The sequence below is a fragment of the Myotis lucifugus genome, unplaced genomic scaffold (assembly GCF_000147115.1).
Source record: "Myotis lucifugus unplaced genomic scaffold, Myoluc2.0 scaffold_123, whole genome shotgun sequence".
In the NCBI taxonomy this organism is placed as follows: Eukaryota; Metazoa; Chordata; class Mammalia; order Chiroptera; family Vespertilionidae; genus Myotis; species Myotis lucifugus.
Genome location: NW_005871171.1, coordinates 3,309,627 through 3,335,958, shown reverse-complemented (window position 1 = coordinate 3,335,958; position 26,332 = coordinate 3,309,627). Strand labels below are relative to the sequence as shown.

The following is a 26,332-nucleotide window of genomic DNA, read 5'->3' as shown; positions in this document are numbered from 1 at the left end:
CTGCGTCTGTTTGCTTGGGAAATAGCCAGTTTAGGGCAGAAATGTTCCTGCTTGCCCAGGGTTTCCGGCTCAATCCCCAGCAGGGGGCGTGCAGGAGGCAGCTGATCCATGATTCTCTCTCATCATTGATGTTTTCTCTCTCTCTCCCTCTCTGAAATCAATACCAATATATTTTTTAAAATGTTCTTGCTTATGTCAGAAGGAGCATCTGGGAGCTAGTGAGCAGTTTGCACGTAGGGTGCTGCGGGGTATGTGGTGACTGCAAGGCTTAGATGAGCTGAGATGCGCTTCCAGCCCCTTGCTCCTGGGTCTCGGCAGGAGGAAAGGCTCTGGGGCCGCGCCCGCTGGACGCCACTCCCGTGCCAGAGGCCCAGCGAGGGCTGCAGTGGTGCCTCGCCCCAGGGACCAGTGCACGGATTTCCTTGAGGGTTTGCCTGGTGTGGTGATTAAAAGAAAACGAGCCAGTTATTATTCTCTGAGAGCTGTGGTGTCCTTTTTGCCATAACATAGCGTCACTAGACGCTACAGCTTTTTTTCTTTCTTGCGTTTAAGTAATAAATAATTTCCAGTAAATGGCATCATTGCTCTGGAGAGTCAGTTCATCTTGTTTCTCTTAAAGGAATCTCTACCGTGGGCTCTGTCATGTCTAGCGGGCCAGCTGTCCCCATACCATATGTGAACCCATTCCTGTCACTGCGCAGGGAAGACAGTCTGGGATGATGGGGTTTCCCGCCAGAGCCCTTGGTTGGTCTCCGCCGTTCGGCAAGTGTGTGCACTGCGTGGAAGGGCTCACCCTCCTCCTCAGTCTCCCCTCGCTTTCCCGGAGGCCAGCGTGGCAGGGGAGCCCGAGCTCCGGCCTGCGCGAACTCGGCCATTGTTGCTTGTACTGGGTTAAGAGGTTGTTTTTTTGTGGTTGTTTTTTAAAATATATTTTTTATTGATTTCAGAGAGGAAAGGGAGAGAGAAATAGAAACATCAATGATAAGAGAGAATCATTGATTGGCTGCCTTCTGCACGCCCCCTACTGGGAATCGAGCCTGCAACCCGGGCATATGCCCTTGACCAGAATCGAACCCGGGACCCTTCAGTTCATAGGCCGACGCTCAATCCACTGAGCCAAACCAGCTAGGGCTGGGTTAAGAGTTTTGTTGAAATGCACACTTTGCCACTTGGATTGAATGAGTAGAAAATTTCCTTTGCCAGATACTGGATTCATCCAAAGTGGAAAGGGAAGCCACGAGTCTACAGAAGCCATGTGGCTTGGAAAAGTCCTGGCCTTACTCTATTCAATGGCAAATAGGAGTCCCGTGTTCTCAGCCAAGATTGGGTCGGGCGAGGGGTTACCTCTGCAGGAGTCTGAAGTGGGAGCCATGTTCTTTTCGAATTCGTGCACTGGGCCTCTACTAACGTATATTCTCCTCATTGAAACAGTAGTGGAGGCTCACACGGGGAGGTTGTGAGTGTGTGTCCCCGCTTGTCACTCTCCTGTGTGAATGAAGGAGATAACCATTCCTTTGGGGAACTGTTCCGGGGACTGAGCACAGATACGCCAGCCAGAGGATTCTCTTAGCTGCGATTTTCCTTTCTGTGTGAACTCAGAAATAGCATCCCGATGGGCCCCGTGCTCTGCAGGCACAGCACGATGCAAAGCCCAGGTGGTGGTCAGTGGGACAGTCCCCTGGGCACGTGTCGCCAGGAGCCCACGGCCTGTTGGGTGTCTGTCCATCTGGCAGTCTGTCCCGTTCACAGGAAGGCTCGGCGGAGCCTGGCCGGCACTGTGGTCGCTGTGGTGGGAGAGGAGGCCTCCATCCCAGCAGCCTCTGCGGGGGAGCGCGTCTTAAGGTGACGATGTGCACACCCACACGGGCTCAGCGAGGGGACCCAGGAGAGCCTTCCTTTCCCTGCCTCGCTTGTAGAAGCAAATGGTTCAGTTGGCAGGTATAGTTCCGGTGCGTGACACATACTGGTTTACAGCAAGCCGTGTGCGCGGGCACACATACACACACACACCTTTTCTGGGTGTTGTTCGTGGGTTACCCCAGTTTTAGGACAGTGTACCTGTACTAGACTCTGGCTTTTGTTCTCTGTTTTTGCATTTTCAGTTGTGAAAATGATTTTCAATATACAGTTTGTATTGTTGTGCTAGTTAGTTAGTTTTTGTTTTTAAGTCTTAAAATGAGAAAAGTGAAAGGGAAGAGAGAATCATTACTAGTCTCAGATCTGAGAGTGAAACATTCCATGGAGTTGTTAGAACTGAACTGGGAGAATCAAGAAAACAGAGATTGCCCCATAAATAAGATGAAAAGGGGGCATTTTTAAAGGCACTTTGGAACATTTACTAGAAGGCACAGCCTTCTCCATTTTATACGCTCAAATGTTGTTATGCTTTTGTGTCACTATTTCTATTCTTTTTTAAAAAATATATTTTTATTGATTTCAGAGAGGAAAGGAGAGGGAGAGAGAGATAGAAACATCAATGATGAGAGAGAATCATTGATGGGCTGGCTCCTGCATGCCCCCTACTAGGGATCAAGCCCACAATCCAGGTATGTGCCCTGACTGGGAATCAAACCATGACCTCCTGGTTCATAGGTCGACGCTCAACCACTGAGCCACACCGGCTGGGCACTGTATCTATTCTTGTTTGGTAAACACAGACCCTATAGTAACTGTAGCTGATGATGTTTATACAGGTCGTATAAACCTGTAAGACTTTCCTCAACCAATAGACACTCTTTTGTGACCTTTAAACTTCAGTCCTTTTATGATTTTCAAGGAAATCAATCTAATGGCAAGGTTGATTCCTCTTTCATTCTTTTTTCTATTTTTTTCATACTTTTAGGTATATCTTTGAAGTATCCTTTCTGTGTGTCCATTTTGCATCTTGGCTATGAATGTTGAGTGTGAGGTACATTATGGCAGAAGATAAAGAAAAGCCCACAATGTTTGTGTAAATCAAGCACGTCACACTCAAAGACTAACACGGGCCAAATAACCAAGGTGTAAGTGTATGTGGCCACAAAAAACACAAAATCTTCAGTTTTCATAGACACGTAGGTTTATTTTGATAGAGACATGCTGAATACAAAGGGCTGAAATAAATGAGTAATGGTTAACATAAAATAATAAAACATTTTAATAAAAATTAATATTTTTTCTTGAACATTAACTTACCAGACACTGAGTAACTGCAAAAATTAATAAGCATAACACAAATAAACCTATTTCTCTTGTTCTCTGAAAGCAAAATATTTCCTGTTGCACACATCAAACAAGTCAGTCCAAGACTAATGACATGGCAATCGGCAGTAAAAGTATTCTCTGCTAGTATTAGTGGAGAGGAATGGTGTGCCTGCGCATAAGGCAGGTGAGGGAAATGAATGCAACACATTATACTAATCAGTCATTAGCGAACGTTGTAGTTCATTATTAGTAAATATGTATAACAGGATATTGTAAAATTTAAGTTATGAAATATTTATTGAAACGTTTCTTACATGCCGTTATATTGGCTGGGCTGCAAAAATACTCATTGTGGGCCACATGCGGCCCACAGGCCACGAGTGTGACATGCTTGGTGTAAATGATGCAGTCTTTGGTTTCAGGAGTGGCCATGGTAGTCATTGGGTGGGGTTAGGTTAGACATCCAAAAGGCTAAAACTCCACTGAAATTATTATTACAGACCTGAGAAGTGGACAGGCTTCTGTGACTGTGTCTCTTTTTTTTATATCTGAAATACTGATGGAAACATTCTGGTACATATGAGCCCCTATATTCAACTTAACTTTTTCCTTATGAGTCATATTTTTGACAAGAACAAGATGTCTGGTGTTGAAGATCCGTGTGAAAAATAAATAGCAGTTTAATTAGAAAAAAAATTAACACCAAGAGCTGGAATAATCCAGTGGTGTTGGAATAAATTATAAGGTTATACAGGCAGAACTACAAAGAAACCTAAGGATGAATGGGAAGAGGATTAATGAGAAGTTATCCAGCGTTCAACCAAAAAGCGTTCCTAAGCGGGCGGAAGTCACTGGGCGGTGCATCCATTCAGTCCACACAGCAGACCAAGCCCCAACCACGGCCCAAGTGTCCGAGGCTTAGCCATGAGGATCCAGTCATGAGCTGGCAGAAGAGATAAAGAACAAATGAGTAATTACATAATAAAAAGACAGACAGAATCAAGTTCTGAAAAAAATAAAGCGGGGAAGGGGGAATAGTGGGGCCAAGGTTACCATTTGGGTAAATCGGTTGGTCTGGCGAGGACTTTCTGAGGAAGTGAACCTTGAGCTGCTGTGAGGAAGTGAGGGGAGAACCGTCCAGGCAGCGGACACAGCAGACGCAGAGGCCCTGAGGCAGGGCAAAGGGGTAGCGTGTTTTGCTCAGTCATGGCCCATACCTCATGTGGGGCGGGGGCAGGACGGCTGTGTTTCTAGGAATTATGAGGTAGACTCTGAAGCTGGACCGCCTGCATTCCAACACAGGCTGTTCACTTAGTTTACTTCATCCTGCTGTGCCTCCATTTTCCATCTGTGAAATGGGTATGATGCCAGGCCTTGCTTCATAGATTAACTGTGAAGATTAAATAAATTAATACACATTATAGTCTCTAGCATATAGTAGGTGCTCTATAAAAATTATTGTTAAAGTCATTTATTCTTTCAAACCACATTTTTGAGCATTTATTATATACTAACTTGTACCTTCTGGGAATTAAAAGATGGCTACAATGTAGTTCTTCCCCTGTAGAAGTTCACAGTCCAGTCAGAGACACAGACATGGAAACAGACTCTTGCAACACAATGTAATACATTCAGGAGTATGTGCAAAAGTCGATAATTTGTTTAAAATGAGCACTAGTGGAATATTGTAGTGTATGTATTTCCTCCCCACGTGTGCATCAGGTGAGATGTAACTGAAGGGGGGGCTTCATGTCTCTTGTCGCTGGCTGCATCCTGGCTGTCTCGGCAGCTGGTCCTTGGGCAGTTGGTGCTGAATTCCGTCACAGAGACTAGGCCAGTGGTCGGCAAACTGCAGCTCGCGAGCCACATGCGGCTCTTTGTCCCCTTGAGTGTGGCTCTTCCACAAAATACCACGTGCGGGCGTGCATGTACAGTGAGATTGAAACTTTGTGGCCCATGCGCAGAAGTTGGTATTTTGTGGAAGAGCCACACTCAAGGGGCCAAAGAGCCGCATGTGGCTCGCGAGCCGCAGTTTGCCGGCCACTGGACTAGGCGAACGGTTCAGAAGATGTAGAAGCCCTTGTTGACCTTTGGCCCCCTAAGCTGTCAGAGTCCTGGGAGCCTTCCTCGATACTTTCACATGCTCCAAACAAGAGAGAAAATGTGAGCTTCTGGTCAGAGTTAATTCTCACCTGTCCCTGGCCTCAGCGCCGCCTGTGGGCCTGGCTGGAGGACAGGTGCTGACCCCAGTTCTAGTGATTCTGACTCAGCAAGTTGGGGTGGGGCCCGAGAATTTGCATCTCTGACAAGTTCCCAGGGACCATGCTTGGAGAACATCCCAACTGCTATGCTTCCATGGTGGCATTCCTCCCTTCCCACCAGTCGAAGCGACAGAAGTGACCCGGATAACTTATTTGCTATCATTTAGCACAGCGGTTCTCAACCTGTAGGTCACGACCCCTTTGGGGGTCGAATGGCCCTTTCACAGGGGTTGCCTAAGACCATCGGAAAACACATATATAATTACATATTGTTTTTGTGATTAATCACTATGCTTTAATTATGTTCAATTTGTAACAATGAAAATACATCCTGCATATCAGATATTAGCAAAATTACAGTTAAGAAGTAGCAACGAAAATAATTTTATGGTTGGGGGTCACCACGACATGAGGAACTGTATTAAAGGGTCGCAGCATTAGGAAGGTTGAGAACCACTGATTTAGGACAACCTGTGCTCCAGTGCCAAAATATTCAAAGAGAAAAAAAATTAAGATTATGATCCAACAAAAACTATATTATGAAATAAAATTTCTTTAAAAATTTCTAATACTAGCCTTTAAACCATGTGTAAATACTCTCGTCTTTCTAATTTATTTTTTGTTGTATTGCTTAAAAATGCTTTTTACGCTTCAATCATCTGCCTGGTGTCATTCTGCCTCTTGTAGCAGGTGAGCTCCTGCTGACAGTGAAGGACAGATAAAATGTTACATCTTACGTACCAGCCACCTGTTCCGTTCTCTCCCTCCAGCTGGAGAGCCTGGCAGACTCCTTCAGAGAGGAGAGAACTTAGGCACAGCCTGTGCCCAGGACCTTTACCGGTGTTTGAGTCACCCCATCATGATTAGACATTTTGAAAATGCACCCCTACTAAGTGTGCTTTTTACTTAATTATGCACATGTCTAATATTTTACCTGTATTATAAAAATTAGAGGCCTGGGGAATGAGAAGTATGTACACATACACATGTGTATGCTCCTATAAGGTCTAAGATCACCTTAACACACGCATACGTCCATTTCAGTATTCTCATGAATCCCGGCGCAGAGACCGTGTTCTAGGAACCCAGCTCCATGCTTCTCACAAATGAGGTGTTTATGTGAACCTGCTGAACTAAAGGGAGAGAAGAGGGTAATTCAGGTGGTTATTAATGAAGCATTCTGTGCTACAGAAAAGTTAAAGCAGCTGCATAAAGTGGGGGTATCTTGGAGGAAACATAAATGCGTGTGCCGAATGTTTCTGCGCCCGTTTGTGTCTCAGCTCACCTGTTCTTCGCTCTTGCTGTTTGCCTTCCCGGGTGGCTCTCAGACAGTTACCTGACCCCCTGGCTCTGGCTGTGGCTGTGCTGACATCCGGAGCATTGAGGGGAGGGCTTCCACCAGGAGAGGAGCGTTGGAACTTTGATCTGTGCTCTCTGGTTTCCTGGGTGCTGTGGGTGCCTGGGACACCTGGGCAAGGTTCCACGTGGGCCCGGTGACTCACCACTGCAAATACACTTGCAGTGACATGATGAGAATGCTGCTAAATGGTGTCAGTAAGTTGTGGATTAGTGGTCCCTTTTCCGTATTGACACAGTCGCTCACGGCCACTCTTTGGAAAGCAGTCTGTTTTCCTAACAAGATCCCAGGATTGATGCTGTCAGCGTTCACCTCACAAACTCAGGACAGTCCTAATTGTTGGAAACAAAAGCTGGACCTCTGCCTCCTCTTGGTCTTTGCCTTTGTTTACCCCTTCACTCAGCACCATGCAAGCAGGCGCCCTGCCTTTGTCATCCCTGCGGTCGGTGTTGCGATGGACTGACTGGAAGGCACCATACAGCCTCTTGCCCTGCCCTGTGCTTCCGTGCCCAGACCTGGCGTCGGGAAATCAGGACAGCATGTTTCACCCAGTAGCTGAAAAGGGAGATGGGCAGGTGGGTGATGTGGATGGTGAAGGAAATAACTTGCCAAACTTACCACCTGTCCTGGCCCCACCCTCAGGTTCTCACCATAGGCACAGTGGTCAGCACTGGTCACAGCTGCACCTACACACGGGCTCCTGCCTGAGGGGTAAGCTCCAGGCCGGGAGCAGGGACACTGCGCTGCTGTGGTGGCCTTAGTGGGTCTTTGCCCCGTACATTCTGATGACCCTGAGGCTCCGCCTTCCCCCTGAGAGTTCGGATGGAAGGGTCTGCAGAGACTGGCCGGGGTCAGTCACCCAGCTGTCCACTCAATCGCCCTGAGGAATGAATACTCCATGAGCTTTAGTAATTTGAATGTGTCCCATTGTTAGGAAGTTGCCATATGTTCTTACATTATTATTATATTATTTTCTTAAAAATGACTTATTTTTCAATTTAGATGAAATAAACATTGTCCTAAGAAGCAATATTTGTGAACTCGGGTTGAGGTTGGAGATACTACATACATTTTTGTCCAAGATCAATTTATTTTTATTATTTTTATTTTTTTAATTTTTAATTTTTTTGATTTTTTTATTGATTAAGTTATTACACATGTGTCCTTATCCCCACGCTACCCCCTATCCCCCACTCATGCCCTCACCCCCCTGTTGTCCATGTCCATTGGTTAGGCCTATATGCTTGCCTATATAAGTCCTTTGGTTGATCTCTCCCCCTTTCCCCCACCCTCCCCTGCCTTCCCTCCGAGGCCCGACGGTCAGATCGATGTCCAAGATCAATTTAAATAAACCTTCCGGTCTTTAGAAATCCCGTGTTCACCCAGCCTCGTGTGGACTCCCACTGTGTGTGCGTATCACATCCTGCGATGTTTTGGCAGGATTCCCTCTTTTTGCTGAGACGGGCCTTGACCAAATATGGAACTGTGCTCATTGTATCGGGACCCTGCATTCATGATATACGCTGCTTTCCTAAAAAGCCCAAATCTATCCCTCACCTTCCTAAAAAGTTGCCAAGACCCTACTCTTCACACACATTCTACTTCCAGGCTCAGGGCACCACTCCAGGTCAGAGGATCATAGTGCACACCTAGAGTTTGGGAACTGGAGTTTGAGTTGACAAACCCACTGATTGAACAGTGGCGGCCAGGCTACTCCTGAGCAGTGTCATCACAGATCTGTGATCATGTGAGACTGGTGTTTGTTAAGCAGAAGTAGGAAATGACCTTCTCTCTGTGCTAACTTCCTTGAGTCTTACCTGCTTTGTAATATATTTTTAAAGCAGCCTTGCATTTAATTCATTAATAACTCAGAGCAGCATTTTTATGAGTCTGGAGCTACTCTTGGTGAAGTTGCTCAATACCAGCACTTTCCATATTTCTTCATCTTCAACTTGTTCTTCAACCCACAGTTAATAAAGAGGGCACCTCGGGAGTGTTTCTTTAACTGCAGTAATTTTTAGGGCAGACACTTCGACCCACTGCACTCATGCTGTGGTCCCTGGCGGGCCCCATCTTCATCACGCTGGAGCCAAGGGCCTCCCAGTCTCCACCGCCAACTCCTGAGTCAGAATCCGCAGGGTAAAAGATCCCTAGGTGATTTATATCCAAGAAAAAAATGTATGAAGCAATATCCTTAGCCTTGAACACAATTATGAACTTTTAAGGCCCAGACAGTGAACTTTGAGTCATTCTCTTGCCATGTTCAGTTTTTGCTGTATCTGGATTTGCCTATTAATACTTTTTATTTAATATCTTTCTGAAAATTGACTAACTTCAATAGATTTCAAAAAGGTTACCTCTGCGAAATCACAAATCTGATTTACTAGTTGCATTTCTTTTAGTAAACATGGACATGGAACCAGCTTCTCCACCTTTAGCCAGCTTCTCCCAGCTTCTCCCAGCCTCTCCCAGCTTCACCCGGCTTCTCCCAGCATATCTGGCTTCAGTAGCCACAGTCAAGATACTGCAGAAAGATGACCCTGTACTTCTCTCAGGATAACTTGTAATTTGAGGGGGGAAATCCCTGAACATAGATGGTTAATAGCTTTTATTTCAGATGTAAAGTTAGTTAAGGTAGCCCCCACATCTCATGGCACAATTTTGAGAGCAGATAATATAACAATAATCTCTATCATCGTTTAAAAGCACAAATCTGGCACTTAATAGACTAATTCACAGTCACTCCATCGCAAGTTTTACTCATGAATATCATATCATGAGGGAATGTGAAATCCTTTAATTAAACATGATTTGAAGCAGCAGAAATGGAGAAGAGTGTTTGGGGAGGGAGAGTGAAGGACTCCGTGCTGGGAGTGAAAGCTGGGCGGCGTGGATGTGTCTGTGCAGGGACCCGTCTCCGTCACTCCAGGCCCGGCCTTTAACAGGCTCTGATAAACAGCCCTGTCTGTTCAGATTATGAAACCAGTTGCCAACTTACTTTAGGAAAACGGATAAACACGTAGAATAGCATATTTCCATAATGAGTGAAAAGCAAAAGCTCAGGCAGAATGTGAGAAATGAGCTACGTCGTCTCCAGGTGTTTTCGGTGAAGGTTAAAGGAGAACGTCATTTGACGAGGCTGCTGCTTGGTCACCACTCCTGTCCCCACGGAGCACGGCACTCTTGTAGGAAGCAGGAGACCTGTCCCTAGGTCTGCAGCCACTGTGAAGACACCTGTGCCTCTTAGTTTCTACCCGACGCTGGGATCTGACTTGCAGCTGCGCTGGGGGGGCAGCAGTGGTGTGGAAGCTCCCAGAGGAATGGCCCTAGCGCGGGAAATCAACATCTGAGCGGTCACTTGGCTACTGTGACCCCGCCCTGACCTTTATGCGGCCGCCCGTGCTCAAGTTCCAAAGCCAACTCACCTGGTTTGGTTTCATTCAAGTTGACCTATTGATATCAATTAGTTCTTGAAAATTTAGTATAAAAATCTGAAATCTGGCCCTGGTTGCAAGGCTCAGTTGGTCGGAGTGTCCTCCCGTACACCAAGAGGTCGCGGTTTTCATTCCCGGTCAGGGCACATACCCAGGTTGCAGTTTCTCTCTCTCTCTCTCTCTCTCTCTCTCTCTCCCTCCCTCCCTCCCTCCCTCCCTCCCTCCCTCCCTCTCCCCCCCCCCCAGTCCTTTCTCTCTAAAAATCAATAAAATCATGTCCTCCAGTGAGGATTAAAAAACCTGAGGTCTGATTATTGTTTTAGTATCACTTCGTCACTAGAAGTCAAATTCATGCTCCCATATTCAGACCTAAGCAATCCCTGGTATGATACTGAAAATATAATTGAGAGTAGGATATCGTAGTACAGGAGAAGGCAGGGAAATGTTAAGTAAAAAGTGAATAGAGAAATGGGAATCATTTTCGTGTAAGTTAAAGAATCTACTAAACAAAAGGGAAAGTTTAAAAGTAGTGGTGGTTTCCATGGACACCGTTATGGTCACAGTTTTTATTAGTAAACGTCCTGACACGGTGTCAGGAGAACACCCTCGGGGACCGGCGGTGCCTGCAGAGGCTTCGTGTTGGGTTGGGAATGAGCAGCCCTTGCCATGCAGCCCAAGTCCTAGGCCACGACGGGCCTGCGAGAGGAGGATCTGTGGCTGACAGTGTCATAGGATGGACATAGGAAGCATGTGCACATGGACATGAGACGGAGGAATTGAGAGACGGGCAGGGAGAGGAGACCTGAGCCACAGCGAGGCCCGAGGTAGTGGTGGCGAGCTGGCCCTGTTAGCCCGGTGCCTTGTCTGGGTCAGCGTGTCACTTTCGTTGGCCGGCTGGAAAGGCCCGACTGTGTCGAATTCCAAGGAGGGGGCATGGGATTCGTTGTACTTTCTGATGTGTGTACGGGAGGGTGTGGGCGATGGTTTAGATTCACAGGGGGAGGGAATGTCCAGCCCTCAGGCCATATAAGGCCCACAAAGTCATTTGGTCTGGCCCTGCCAAGGCATTAGGGGTGAGTTCATTAAATGTTTGACCAAATAGAGCAGGCTAATTGTTAAAGTTCATAATTTTGCATGGCCCAGGATGATGTATAAATATCTAACTGGCCCTGGGCAGGAAAAAGGTTCCCAGCCCCGGTTTAGAAGGAAACGGCCTGTGGGCAGCGGGGGAGCCCCTCTGTCACTGCCGCTGGGGGAGACAGACCTCACTCTTTCTTCTTAACATAGCACCTCCTCCCTACTCATCTTGTCAGTAAGAAGATAGTCCTCTGTCCTCTGCCCGGCCATCTGCATATTCCTGGTAGAAGATTCATGGAAGTGTTACCACTGGGATTCCCTGCAGCTTTCAAATGCAGAAATGGAGGGCAGGCATTTAAATGACTGGCCAGGTTTCTGGTGGTTAGGGCTGCCCTCCTGACAAAGGAGGCCTTTATCCCTGAGCTCCCTGAGAGTGCTCGTGGGGAAGGCGAGGCCACGCCCACTCCTGCCTGGAGATGGGAGGAGGAGGAGGAGAAGGAGGAGGAAAAGGAGGAGGAGGAGGAAGAGAAGGAGGAGGAGGAGGAGGAGGAGAAGGAGCAGGAGGAGGAGGAGGAGGAGCTGGAGAAGGAGGAGGAGGAGGAGCAGGAGGTGCTCATGCCCAGGCTGGCAGGGCAGGGAAGCCTGCCTCACACTCGTCCTTCAAAAAGTGGTTGTACTAAGTTTTTATTTTTATTAAATTAAATATATATTTCTGCCCCACCAAACTTTAAAAGTTACTTTATAATTCAATGTAACTTCAAAAGTTATGTTATAATGTAAATATAAATTCTTTTGAGAACACAAGCAGTATATTAGGGAAAAATAAATAAGCAAAAATGAAGTACAAAAGTACTACAGATACTATATTTATGTTCAGTTGGTTTTTGAAAAAGCTGCTAAGATAATTTATTTGGGATAGAGTTACGTTTTTATCAAACAGTGGTGGGACAATATACAGAAGAATGAAGTTGGGCCCCTTCCTCTCACCATGTACAGAAATTAATTCAAAATGTGTCATAGACCTAAATGTGAGAGCTAGAGCTGTTAGAAGAGAACATAGGAAAAAAAAAATAAAACAAAACTTTTGCAGCTCAGCAGAAGAGACAAAAACCCAATATTTAACATGGGCAACGGAATGAAGAAATATTTCTCTAAAGAAGATAGACACGGGTCAAGAGGGCCAGTAAAAGATGTCAGCATCAGCCGTGGCTGGGACTCGGGTGGTTGGAGCATCATCCTTGTGGGCTCTATTTATGAGTTTTGGGTTTTGGGTTTGATCCCGGGTTGGGGTGTGTACAGGAGGCAACTGATAGGTCCCTCTCTCCCGCTCTCTTCCCTCCCCCTCCCCCTCTCCCTCTCCTTTCCTCCCCCCTCACTTCCTCTCTAAAATCAGTAAACATATTACATATTCTTGGGTGGATAATAATAAAAAGATGTCAACACTATTAATCACTAAGGAAATATAAATCAAAAGTACAAAAAGTTACCACTTTACGTCCACTGGGGTGGCTAAGAGAGCCATACAGCAAGTGTTGGCAAAGATCTGGAGAAACTGGAGCCCTCACACAGTGCAGCTGCTTTGGAGAAGAGTCTGGCAGTTCCTTACGATGTTAACTGGCATCACCACATGACAACACCCTCCTCTTAGATATGTAGCCCAGAGTTTTAAAAACTTACTCAGACTAGCATGCACTTTCACATTGGCACTAGTCACAATAGCCAGAATGTGGAAACAGCCCAGATGTTTGTCAGTTGATGAGTGGATAAACAGAACACGTACATCAGAGGAATAGTATTGAGCCGTGAAAAGGAAACGAAGGGCTGACACTCACTGCACAGTGTCCGTAAACCTACATACCATTATGCTAAGAGAAGGAAGCCAAATACAGAAGGCCACGTACTGTATGATTTCATTTATATGAAATGTCCAGAATAGGCGAGTCTTTAGAAACCGAGAGTAGAAAAGAAAAAGGTACTCCACAATTTTGAGTGATTGGAGAATGACCAGCAGTTTTCTGTAACTTAATTTATCAAATAACATGCCAGTGAAATAAAATACAATTTATGATCTGGGTTATTTTTTCTTGGGGTCGGGAAGAGAAGCTTTAAATCCAAATGGGAACAGATGTAGCCTTTTGTTGCAGATGTATCAGAAATTGAGAGAGGAAGGAGACAGGTGAATTTGGAAAAGAAAAAACAAGTAGGGAGAGACATAAAAGATGGACGGGAGAGCCCGGGGCAGGGCACAGAGGAGCCCTGTGCCTATGGAAGGAGAGCTGGCATTTGAATTAGTAGGAAATACCTTGGAGTTTAGCAAGGTGTCTATTCTTTTTTTTTTTTAAATATATTTTTATTGATTTTTTACAGAGAGGAAGGGAGAGGGATAAAGAGCCAGAAACATCGATGAGAGAGAAACATCGATCAGCTGCCTCCTGCACACTCCCCACTGGGGATGTGCCCGCAACCAAGGCACATGCCCTTGACCAGAATCGAACCTGGGACCTTTCAGTCCGCAGGCCGACGCTCTATCCACTGAGCCAAACCGGTTCTGGCAGTGTCTATTCTTTTTATCTCCGTCAACGATGATACTCACAGTTGCCTCAGAGAAAATTAGCTCACAGGACTAATGGTGGAAGGACCACTGAAGACTGCAGACTGAAAGTGAGCTGTTCTTGGTTTTAGCAGGTGAATTCAGTGGCTGTAGGTCTGAGTTTTGGTTAATTGGTGAACTTAGGAAGGCAGTAGTGGATAGTCATCATTGAGGAACCTTTGTGTTACATAAAATCTTCTCAAAGGCTGAAGTCAGTGTTGAGGTTAAGTCTCTGGCTGATATACTTTGATATGAAAATAAAAAATTAGTTTTTTGAAGTTTATCTTTATTGTTAAATTTATCTTTATTACAGATGTTTCCTTTGTTTGTTTGTGTTCCTCCCCCCTTGACCCCACACCCGTCCCCCAGGCCTTCACTACTATATTGTCTGTGTCCATGAGTCATTACGTATATGCATATAAGTTCCCAGGTTAATCACCCCCTCCACACCCCCACATTCCCTCTGAGATTCGTCAGTCTGTTCCATGCTTCTATGTCTAGAAACAGTTCTTAAGTAAATGTCATAGGAAATGACATGACAACATACTGTATTTACTATTGTGTAACGTCAGGAATTGTTGTTACATATGTATGTGTAATCACCCTTTCCTTGGCAAGCCGGCTCTTTCTAATCTGAAATACTATCATTATTATTTTGTTAAAATCATCCTTAATTTTTACATGTCAAGGATTATCAAGACAGTGTTAAATCAGCTGGTTTTTCTGATTGCATACTATTTGTATTTGATATATTCACAATAAAATCAATCGAAAGTGCCAGAATGCTGTTTTCTCCAATGCATGGGCATCATTCTGGTCATTACCTTTAATAACATGAATGATACTAACACAGGTCTCTACCTTCCAAAAAACAAGGATGCACAGCTCAGTGTATAGAAATTAAGTAGAATGATGTCATTATGTCCTGTCTGTTCATTCATGAGTCCATCTAACACTTACTGGCCTGTGTTCTGTGGGAGGTACTGAGCGTGTGGAGATGAATTAGACCCAACCCTTGTCCCTAGGAATTTCCAGCCCAGGAGTTTATAGTGAGAGACACTTTACTAAGCAACTGAATCTCAATTTTAAAAAGTTTAATTTGGGGCCAACAAGTTTCATTCCTTCAGAGCCAGGACGTCTATTTGTCCCTGGCCCAGGCAGCTGCAAAGCCACCCCCTCCCCCGCGAGTGGTCCTTGAACCGTTTAGTTATGTGATTGGCTCACAGGAGTTATTTGACCATTGGATACCACGTGGTCATTTTCCCATGTTTCATTCTATAAATCTCCTAATCAGTTCAGGGTAAAAACCTTCTTTCCCTTGTTTTTGAAGTTCCCTCCTGTCCTTTCCGGCAAGTCCCCAAAGGCAGTCCGAACTTGAGTGTTAGCCCCACTCCTCTGAGACGGACTGTCCGGCTGGTGGGGTGACGGGGCTTCAGACAGGAGGGGCCAGAGGCCAGCGGCCGAGGGCAGAGCGCTGATTCTTCCCGTGGGTGTGTGTGTTTGCATATATGAGGAGTTACCGTTGCACGGCAAACAATTCCTGCAGCACACGAAATACCAACTTCACCGGAAACAAAAAATGACCGCCTGCCTCCCAGCGCCGGCCCCAAGGGCGGCAGTTATTACAGGATCTTTCTCCGGACGTTCTGCCAGGTCCCCTGCCAGTCTGTTCCTCTTGTTTCCAAAGCCGAGCACTTCATTTCAGACAATTGTGTATTTAAAAGTATCCAGTGGTATATTAACAGGGGGAAGCAAGTGACAGTAGTGTGAGTGTTTCCACTTGGTAGACTAGGGATGCATGAGCAGGCCGTGCGGGCGCGGCGCAGAATGCGGGCGGCCGCTGGGCTGGGGAGAGGCGCGTGCTCCGTCGGGAGCCTGCAGTGTCATATGAACTTAAAAAAAATAAGAGCAGATAATCTTTTCATAATAAGAACATAGTTTTAATGCAGAGGCAAGTTTTTTAAGCGGACTCTGAGTGTGGGAGTCGGAGTGCGAGGAGTTGACTTTCTCTGGACTTCAGGGGTCACTGGTTGTCCCTCCGAGGCCTGGTCAGTTGCCATCTGTCCTTCCTGACCAGGTTGAACGAACAATAAATTCTTAGTGCGTAGCAGCTTTTATTCAAGCCATGGAGCCTTCACAGATACGTTAACCAAAGCCCAGGCGTGGGGGGAGCGCAAGCAGCACGTGAAATCACGTACATCTTCTTGTAGCCATCAGCTCCTCTACGGAGTGGGTAGTATTTTCTTTCCTCAGATTGTTTTCAGAACACTCTCAGCTGAACCCAGAAAGCACAGTAGAATCAGCATTTGCAGTTTTTAGCTACATGAATCCCTCATTTTGTTGCACTTCGTAGATACTCCTTAGTTGGAGTTGTTGTCTTACAATGTGAAGGCCTGTGGAACCCTGCCACAGAGGTGACCACTCCTTGAAGGCTCATAGTGGGGAGCGGGTTTTAGCATGAAAGTATTTTTAATTAAGGTAAGTGCATTGGTTTTTTAGACGTAATGCGATTGCATACTTAATAGACCATAGAATAGTGTAAACATAACTTTTTATATATACACTGGAAAACCAAAATAATGCGTGACTCACGTTATTGCCATATTCGCTTTATTGCAGTCGTTTGGAACTGAACCCACAATATCTCGAGGTATGCCTGTATTGATATTAATTTTATATCCTTACTCTAGTTGAGGTTTCAGGTTTCCAGTTTAAAGAATCACACAAAAATATGTGTAATGGCTAAGAATGGAGTTGGCATGTAGCATTTCTTAAGAGCAACTTGACAGAATATTCATAGTAAATTTTAAAACTTAGTTCTTGTTAACTGAGTGATCCCATTTCTCTGAATGTATCTTCTGGTAAAAATCAGTTATATACTGGGATGTTCAGCCTGGTAAAATTTATTTCTGACATTATTCATAAGTTAAGGAAACAGGAAAGGAATCTCAATGTCCAAAGCAGATGAAGGTTAGATAAATTTTGGCATGCGACTAGAGTCTTTACACATCAGTAAGTAAGGTACTTGAAGACTGGTTGATACCATGAGGACTTATTTACAAAATTACATTGGCTATAAAAGAATGATATAAACTTCATGCTTTAATTTGTCAAAAATATGTATGTGTGTAAGTATAATTTTTATTTTCAACATTTTCCAAGTTTTCTGTAATTAACATATATTAACTGTTAACATTATGAAAATACCTTAATAATCTTAATAAAATTGGTAAGGAAAAAAGTTATTATGGTTAAGATTTTTCTTTTCTTTTTAAGCTATTTGTAATAACATTTTTAAAAATGATTTCCTTCTTTCAGAATGTGAAAATTCTAGTAGTTAGAAGGATTTTTTAATTTCAAATATTGTCAGTTTCTTTAAATTCTATTTTGTGTCACCTACTTTTCTAGTTTTATTGAGATATAATTGATATACAGCATTGTATAAGTTGTACACCATAATAACTTGCGTACATAGATGATAAAGTGATTATCATAAGTTTTATTAGTATCCATCATCTAAAATGGTTACATCTATTTTACTCCTTTAAAAAAATATGAAGGAGAACATGGATAATAGCAATTCTTTCCTTCAGTCCAATGGAATTTTACCCTTCTGTTCTCGGGCTTTTTCATAAATCTCGCTACGGCCATCTTAGTTTACTTGTGTTATTCTTGTCTCTGTGAGGGGCACCCTTCAGTGCTCTCATAAGTTAGTTTTGTACAGGGTTGGGTGTGTTGTTGTTCCCAGGTTTATTTTATATTTTAAGGCAAAATAGCTTATTATTATTTTCAAATCATATTAGATTTCCAGCAAAATCATTCAAAAGCCATAGGGAGATCTATTGATCTTTGTTAAGGTGTCATTCTGTGTATGTGTGTGTTTAATATTCATGGTTTTTAAAAAGTTTATCTTTATTGTTGAAAGTATTACAGATGTCCCCCTTTTCCCCCCATTGACCCCCTCTACCCTGATCCCACCTCCTCCTCAGGCCTTCACCACACTATTGTCTGTTCATGGGCAATGCATATATGCATGTAAGTTCTTCCCGCTGGAATTCGTCAGTCTGTTCCATGCTTCTATGTCTCTGGATCTCTTTTTTTAGTCAGTTTATTTTGTTCATTAGATTCCACTGAATATGTGAGATCACGTGATTCTCGTCTTTCTCTGACTGGCTTATTTTGCTTAGCATGATACTCTCCTGATCCCTCCATGCTGTCTCAAAGGGCAAAAGATCCTTCTTTTTTACAGCTACATAAGTGTGTTTATTTTTAATGTTCACTGTGGAGTAATTACAAGTAAGGGACAAGTGGCATTTGTGTATGTCTGCTGCATGAATGTGAATCAATAAAATATATTAATACACATCCTAGTGGTGATATCAAATACAAGACTCACGACCTGGCCGGTGTGGCTCTGTGAGTTGGAGCATCGTCCCGTGTACCAAAGGGTTTTGGGCTTGATTCCCCGTTGGGACACATAAGCTTTGGTTTAAATCCCGGGTTGGGGCACGTAAGGAAGGTAACCAATCGACGTTCTCACATTGATGTTTCTCTTTCTCTCTCTTCTCCTCTCTCTAGAAAAAAAATTCAAATAATAAAATAAAATACAAGACTCCTGTGTGTGCACAGGAGTGCATGCGTGCATGTGTGAGTGTGTGAGTGTGTGTGTGATAATTCCCTGTGCTTGAAGTTAAAAGTCAGGAAGAGGCAGTGGAAAAAGTTGCAAAATAGCCCTTTCCTTGAAGAGAATGTGCTTGTGCACAAAACACAACTTTCAGTGTTAGTTTTATATTTCTATTTGATGGAAAAGGTTATGGAAACGACTGTAAAAATACTTTGTCTGAAACAAGTCTAGCTACAGAACCTAAGAGAGAAAATCCTTGAGAATGTGGTTCATCAGCGAGTGCACGCGGCCGGGTCCCATGACTGGTCCATGGGCCAGATCCTCGGATCCATCGGAACCCCACCGGGGGCTTAACCCTTTCTTGTTCTTGCCAAGTTTTCTCTCACACTTGGGTCAGCAATTTCAGGGATATGATCTTCTTGCCATTATTAGCTTTTTTTTTTCTTTTAAGCTAATTATCTACTTGGATATGTTTATCTTTCTGAAGTATTTTATTATTCTCAATTATTTAATTGCATTATTGTTTGACAAAATTAACTTGTGAAAAGATTGTGTGAATTATGGTAAAGTAATTTATGGTGGAAGGGAAGAGAATAATGTATAATCTGGGTAAAAAACAGTAAGAGAATCAAAATTAAGTACAGATTTTGCAATTTCATTGTGCAGATTAAAAGATACGTTCTAGCTCCTTAAAGAATCCTTCGCAGTCTGAGCAGAGAGCTTTGCATCTAATCAAAGCCTGTCAGACACTTTTTCTGCACGGTGGCACGTTTCTAACATTGCACTGTTGGCACTTGGGCATTTAACTCTTGCTTTTAAGTAACAGTGCAGAGTTAATGAGTGAAATTCCTGGGGAAAGGGAGCTCAGAGTCGTTCCTGTTGGCTTTGGGCCTCTGTGGGTTCCGTGGCGGGGTGGTCCCTGGCAGCAGGCTCCTTCTCTGAGCCCCTGTGTGTTTTCTTTCAGTTTGCCCCACGAGGAGCACCCCCATAGCCATCCGCTCTATGGACATGGTGTGTGCAAGTGGCCAGGCTGTGAAGCAGTGTGCGAAGATTTCCCATCGTTTCTAAAGTAAGAATGGTTCTACGTTGCTTGCTTCTTTTCGTAGCCCCCCCCCCCCCCGTCCATGCTTTTCCTCATCAAATGCCTGTTTGCTGGAGGGTGTCACACAACTGCTTTGAGAGGGACTGGACATCTCAAGGTCGGGCACACCGTCTCGGGAATGGTTACAACTTGGAGGGAGGCCTGCCCTGTCGAGAGCAAGGGGTGCACCCGCCCAAGGGCAGTGTGACGCACTTATTAGTAAGAGCCTATGTTCACCTTTTTTTTTTTCCAGAATGAAAGTGATTAAAAAAAACATTCTCCCAATATTAAACTTGCAGTTAGTTTTCACTTTTATTCATGTCCCTACACAACAAATCAGTGACTACTCATTAGCCTACTTTTCTAAAATTGGTGCCAGTTACTGGCCAATGGCAGCTTGTTGATTGGGCCTCTTCTGTGTTTCCGTACAATTGACTTTATAAACATAAACAATGGCTGCTGAGGAAATGCTGACAGCTTGGTTCTTATCTTTCTATATTGCTGTTGACTTTTGTTCCCATCCTTGTCCTTGTGTGGAGAGCGCAGTAACTTTAATTTCTACAATTGAAGTATGACTAAAATTTGGGTTATCTTGTTTGAACCTGTAACACATGTCAAGTACCTCTGGAAGTTATTGATGTGTCTACCTGAAGTGAAATGCTTTGCACTGCAGCTTAATATTTCCCTTACCTGCCCTACATGATTGACATCTTGTAAGTATATTGATAATATCGTTGAGTCATTGATATGTAGACTGAAAGTTAATACATTATGTTTAATATATTTCTATACCATGGAACAATCAAATATATGTACAGATATAACTCCTCTAGATCTAGGTGCATGATGGTTTACAAATGGAGTGTGGGAGGGTCTTCTCTTTGGGCTTTTCTCTCTCATTCATGACTCAGGAAATAGGCTAATTGACGTGGAGGTGTCTGTCTGCTCCTGTGTGGACTTCATATTGTTAGAACAATCTATCTGTCTTTATGGAATTGGGTACAAATGTAATACTAAAGCCACCTTAGAGGTAGAGCTAGTGTTACCTGCAAGACAATTTGGTGAATATCATGTTTCGATTCATGAATGGAAATCTATGGATTTATTTCATAGCTCCCCAGCTTTAATATCTCACTTTAACAGCACTATGTGTTCATTGAAAATGGAAGTACTCACAATTTTTTAGGAAGAGATGCCTACAGTTGTTTCTGAATATCAAGTCAAGATCAGTGATATTTTATTTTAAATTAAGCAACAGCACTTTGCAATTATTATGATTCAAGTTAGTGCTATTGGGCTTTGTTCTCTTATGAATCACTCATTATAGAATCTTTGTATTGTTATTTCCTGATCATTTGCCAATTCCTATTTAGGTATTAAGAGGAAAAGATCTTTGTAGAAACCACTTTTAAGTTCCATCTTGGTGCTGATTTCACTCATCTATAGAAAGACCAATGAACATCCAAAACCAGGATTTATTTGTATAAAGTCTTCAGAGCTATAAAATTGCTATCAATACTTTTGGTGACATGTTTCAATTTTAGAGTCACAGGAAAACGGGTAGTTTTCCAATTTGACCCATTTAAAGCATTTTGTTAATAGCCAAACGTATTTCCACCCTAATCTGCAAATCGTAGGTCATTTATTATGTGAGCTGACAATTAGGGGATGCACATGCACACACATACATATGTATATGTATGTACATATGCAAAAGGACACCTCCACGAGGAGACAGCACCATTTTAAACCACATCTAGTACTAAAGAAATGAATCAGAAGATCATTAGGATTGAGGCCTAGACTTGATTCCTTAAAAACAAAAACAAAACCACCCTTTCCTCACGGTGTTCCGAGTCTGGCTCTTGTATAAGAAGCCTGCTGTCAGATCCAGTAGTTTTAGGTGGGACGTGCTGGGCTCAGTTCATGTTTGCTCAGTGGAATTGGAAAGCCCACCACCAAACCTGCAGCTTTAGCTTGCTTCCTAGTCCTTATGTATTGACTTACTTTTGTCAGAGACTTTTGTTTGGAAGCTGTAGACCCTCAACTTAAATTGGCTTACGCCAAAGAAGTGGCCGGGATTCTAGGTGATAATTGGTCTCCGTAACTGGGAAGCCCAGTGGTTTAGAGCCGCTTCCAGGATGGCTGCGCCCAGATGCCTAAGCAAGGTCATTCCCCTTTTCCGTTCTTTGTCTCTTAGCTCTGTTTTCTTTTGTGCTGCCTTCATTCTTTCCAAGGGGAACCGGCTGAAGAAGACAGATGGACAGGTCACAGGTTTATCAATCCCAGAGGGCATCTCTTTCCCAGAAAAAGTCCTGGGCAGACTGTCATAGCTCAGAGTGAGCCACGCGCACTGCTCGGAGCCAGTCACTGAGAGCCAGCCCTGTCCACCCCGCGCACTGCAGGTGGAGGGAGGGGGCGGGGGGAACAGTGAGGGCTGTGAACCAGCGCGGGCGGGGAGAGGGGATGCTCAGGGGAACCTTCAGAGCTCAGTGCATTCTCTCGTGCTTTCCCGAGTGACCTGCTGGTCAGCCACGTATGACAAATGCAGGATTTTAATTTTCTTCGACAGCATGATGTTAGCTCTTGGAAATTCAGTGTTGTCTTCAGGTTTCGGTCTCTTGCCCGATGCAGTGGAAAACAGTCTTCTGCAGATCCCTCTCCCCACATCTCGGTGCAGGCTGAGGGAGCGCAGTGGCTGTCAGGAAGCCAGCTTTTCTTCCCAGTGAACGGACTGAAAGAGCCACCCAGCTGTGGTTTAGACAGACACGTGCCCCCTCAAGGATGTGTCCTGGAGTCATTGCTACTGGGAGTGATGTTTCAGGCAGTTCTTCTCAAATTGCCGGATCCGTAGACTGAAAGCAGGTCTTTCCTGGCACATTCTGGTCCATGCTCTGCCTTTCTTTGTTGTGTTTTCTTGTGGCCTCAGCACATTGGTACTCGTGGCGCTTGGACTCTCCCAGGCACTCTTGCTCAACAACAGGTCTCCTTGCTCTGACCTGGATGTAGATGTTGCTTCATAGGTTTTCTTCACCTCCTAGTATATTCTGATCTCCTCATCTTACACTCCCCTGGTAAGAGTTCATAATTAAAGAGCCCTGAACTGTGCAACAGGCACAATCCCAAGTGCTTTACATATTATAACTCACTTAACCCTCACACACACCTTACAGTGATACGATTGAAGTATTACTGTCAGCCGACAGGTAGACCTTAAGTCACACAGCTAATAACAGGGGGTGTCAAGATCCAGCCCCAGGCATTCTGGCTTCATAGCATTTGCTCTTAACTGCACGGTACCACCTGCTTGGAAGCAGTGATTTTATTAACTATATGCCTTCTACTTAAGGCTCGAGCAGTGCATTTGATTAACTGTATGCTTTCTCCTTACATAAAGAAGCTTTGAAGAAAGGCCGATTGGGTAGTGCAGGCACTTACTGTTAGTGCGATTGTGTTCTTTGTGCTGGTTACATAGCATCTTCGGCCTCGGTGTCAGCGCCTGTAGTTTGGGAAGATGGTAGCAGGAAGCCCTCTGAGGGCTGTTAGAATTAGACGTCTATCGTGGAAAGAGCCTGGCCCATACGAGGCACTTTTAAAGAATATTAGTACTTCTCTTCTTACTTACCTAATTAAGTATTTTTTAAGGAGAGATCATTTAAAATACCCACTCATGTCTGACCTATACCCAGGGAAGGGGTTGTGACTATGCACAGCCTTGAAGTGGCAGAAAAGCCTCTTCCTAGTAACTGTTAATCATACATTTAACAATAAGAACCCCACATGGTTGAATGTGGTCGCGGGCAGGGAACGGCCAACTTTCTCTGTAAGGATCAGACAGCAACTGAGAGTCTCTGTCATAACTCCCCTGCCATGTGGTGCAGAAGCAGCCGCGGGACCACACGTGGGGGCGGCTGTGTCCCTGGGACCAGATTGCTGACCTCTGACACAGGGTGAAATTTTTGGTATCATCACATTTTTAGCTGAGAAATCTTTTTGCAGTTCCTTGGCCATTGCTGCCCAGTGTTATTTTCGTTTGAATTCACAGTTTATTCCTGTTTGGGGTGTCCATGCGTGTGTTGCCGTTACTTCCTGCACCAGCAGCTGCCACGGGCTGGGCTCCTGCTTTCTGAGTCCCGTGTGAGGGGAAAGTGACTTTGATGGGTAACTGTTTTTCTGATCTGTTGCTAGGGTGCTACCATGTAACTTCCAGAGAGGCCAGGATCAGCGGTTCGGGACAAAAATCCCACCTGACAATAAAATGCCACTGTGAACTGAGAGAGGGGTTAAGGGAGGGGCCTGGGGACTCAGGGGTCTAAAGGTGATATTCTTTGTCCCTCCTGAGAAAGCAGTATTGTAACTGTTGGTAAATAAAAAGCCGAGATTTGACACTGTCTGTGACCATTCTCAGTGTTTATTCCCAAGGCGAGGGCCACCACAGGGCCTGGATTTCCAAGATAAACACTGCTCATCTCACCACCGGTCCCCCGGCTCCCAGGCCACTTTATCAGAATCTGCAGACACCCCTCTGTTGAACGCACTTATTTCCCTGTTTTTTCTCAAAACAAGTTACAGTTTTAGTGTTGATTTTGAAAAATCTATCAACCATGAGTTCCCATGTGACTGTCGTATTTGTGAGGAGTGACTGCACCAGCAGGTGCCCTGCTAAGGCTAGTGAAACCCGCAGCCTGCGTGGCTTGGCATCTGCAGACACAGAAAAACAAAACAAGCCGTGGGGGTGGGGCTCCTGGCCACCCTTGCTGCCACTGGGATCAGTATTTTTCTTTCAAACCAGGTCGAACACAATCTTTACCAGTAAAAACATGGATTTATAATTCACCCCTTTTTCTTTTTAAAAAGGGACTCCTACTTGGCAAGGTAGAGAGTGAATTTGAAGTTAAATCATAACCACATTTTCCTGTTTCCCACTTAGAATGTAAAATCAGGTGCAGACCCTAGTTGCTCAAATACCAGGTACCCTTAAGTGCTTGGGGGAAATATTCCCTTTTCCCTAGATTTTCTTTTAGATGATCACTTGTATAACATCTAATAAAAGTGTAATTTGTATCCTTGCTAAATATCTATTTGAAAGAAATTTTTGGTGGTTATTTTGTTATTGTTTCCATTTTTTGTTTTTTTCTCCTGGGGGGGGGGGGGGGGGAAACACCATGCAAAAGAAAAATTTATTTGAATATTAGTGAGATGTATATTACTTATTGAAGCCAAAATGAATTTTATACGTGCTCTAATGGGCATGGCCGGCAGGGAAAGAAATGTTGGGAGAAAGTGCCCAGAGCTGAAACTTTGACCCTTTGGAAAAGGCCAGGGTTATAGACAGGAGAAGATATTTCATTGCTGATTTGCTCTAAACAGTTTTTTTTCTGTGAATTTTACTTCTCGAAACTGTGAAGAGTTTTATGTGAAAGAAACTACTAAGTGCTTTCTGTAATGTTTTCACAAGTGTTTTTATCATGGTAACATCTTGTTTACTTTAGTTCCCTGCCTAAAACTACTTGGAACATGTTAAGAAAACATTTCAAGAAAGCCTGGACAAAGAGGCTTTTGTTTAACAGCCACTGTGAGGCTGGGAGGATCACAAAGGTGTTAACTTTCAGCCCCTTAAGCACTTCCACATGAAATTCCAGCAACTCTGTTTGTGGTTTTAGAAAAACAAAGTGTATGTTAAAGAAACCAGGTATATGCTAATACATGTGAAAGAGGCCGGATATCATAAATTGTTTCAGACCCATTTGTGGCTCTCAGTTTGCACGCCTGGATGTTCTGCATCGAAATGACCCCTGGTTAGTGCAGGAGAGGGAGCCGCGCAGAGGCCTGGCCGTCTATACCGTGGTGTATGCAGATCGAATCCCAGCCCACAGTGTGTCCCCATCCCAGGTGACAAGTCTGCCCATTACAAAATGAGCTTAATATTGTTATGAATTTGACTTTTCCACGTATCATGCAGTTTTAGTCATTTTAGAAAAATAAAAATTGGGTGTTACCAAAAAACTTTTTTCCCCTTAAAAAGTCTCTCACATTTCTGACATTGTTCAGGAGTTCAAGACCTTACCAACTTCTCAAAGAGGTCAGAGTGGCCTAAATACCACAGTGCCCTCTAGTGATCTATAACATATTAGATAGAAAAGTTTAGACAAGTTTGCCAAAGATAACAGGCCCAATGCCACCAGTTTGCTCTAAAAGAAGCAAATAACATTTGAATGCACTTTTTTTTTTTTTTTAGCAAACAGATTTTAGTCAGAAATGCAAATGAAATGTAATCTTTTTTTTGTAGTCTGTGGAAGCATTAGAAGAATTTTTTAATGTCTACCCCTACAATTAATTCTGCATAGACCTGCCTGTGTGTAGACAGCAGGCTGCGTCGCTGTGGACACTCTGTTGTGTGTCTATATGCTGTAAGAGCTATTAGGTATTTCACGTGGCATTTCCGGTGTGTGATTAGAAGGCGTTACTTAAAAGACAGGGATCATCTTTGCTCCACACTTTTATTGACACTGTCTACCCTATTACGGCTACGTCTAAATGGTAAAATTTATTATTAGCTGTAGTGTCACAAAAGTCTGAGACAGCGATTTTCCTTTCAATAAAAGTAGTTAAAAACCTTTTAGAAAATCCATAATTTTGATTGCTGGTACTTCATAAATGTATAACTGGTACTTTTTAGCTGTCTCTTTAGGGAAAAATGAGTTTTATCACCTGCAGTACCTGGG

The 26,332-nt window shown here is 44.0% G+C and overlaps 1 protein-coding gene across 7 annotated transcripts in view; it reads left to right on the top strand.

The window, feature by feature from the left end:
- The window catches only part of FOXP1 (forkhead box P1), a 213,530-nt gene that overhangs the window by 143,315 nt on the left and 43,883 nt on the right, over nt 1-26,332 (top strand). For all 7 annotated transcript variants that reach the window (XM_023758106.1, XM_023758108.1, XM_023758109.1 and 4 more), the window contains one exon: nt 19,491-19,595. In XM_023758106.1, the coding sequence (XP_023613874.1) occupies nt 19,491-19,595 (105 nt within the window). The remainder of the gene's footprint in view (nt 1-19,490; nt 19,596-26,332) is intronic.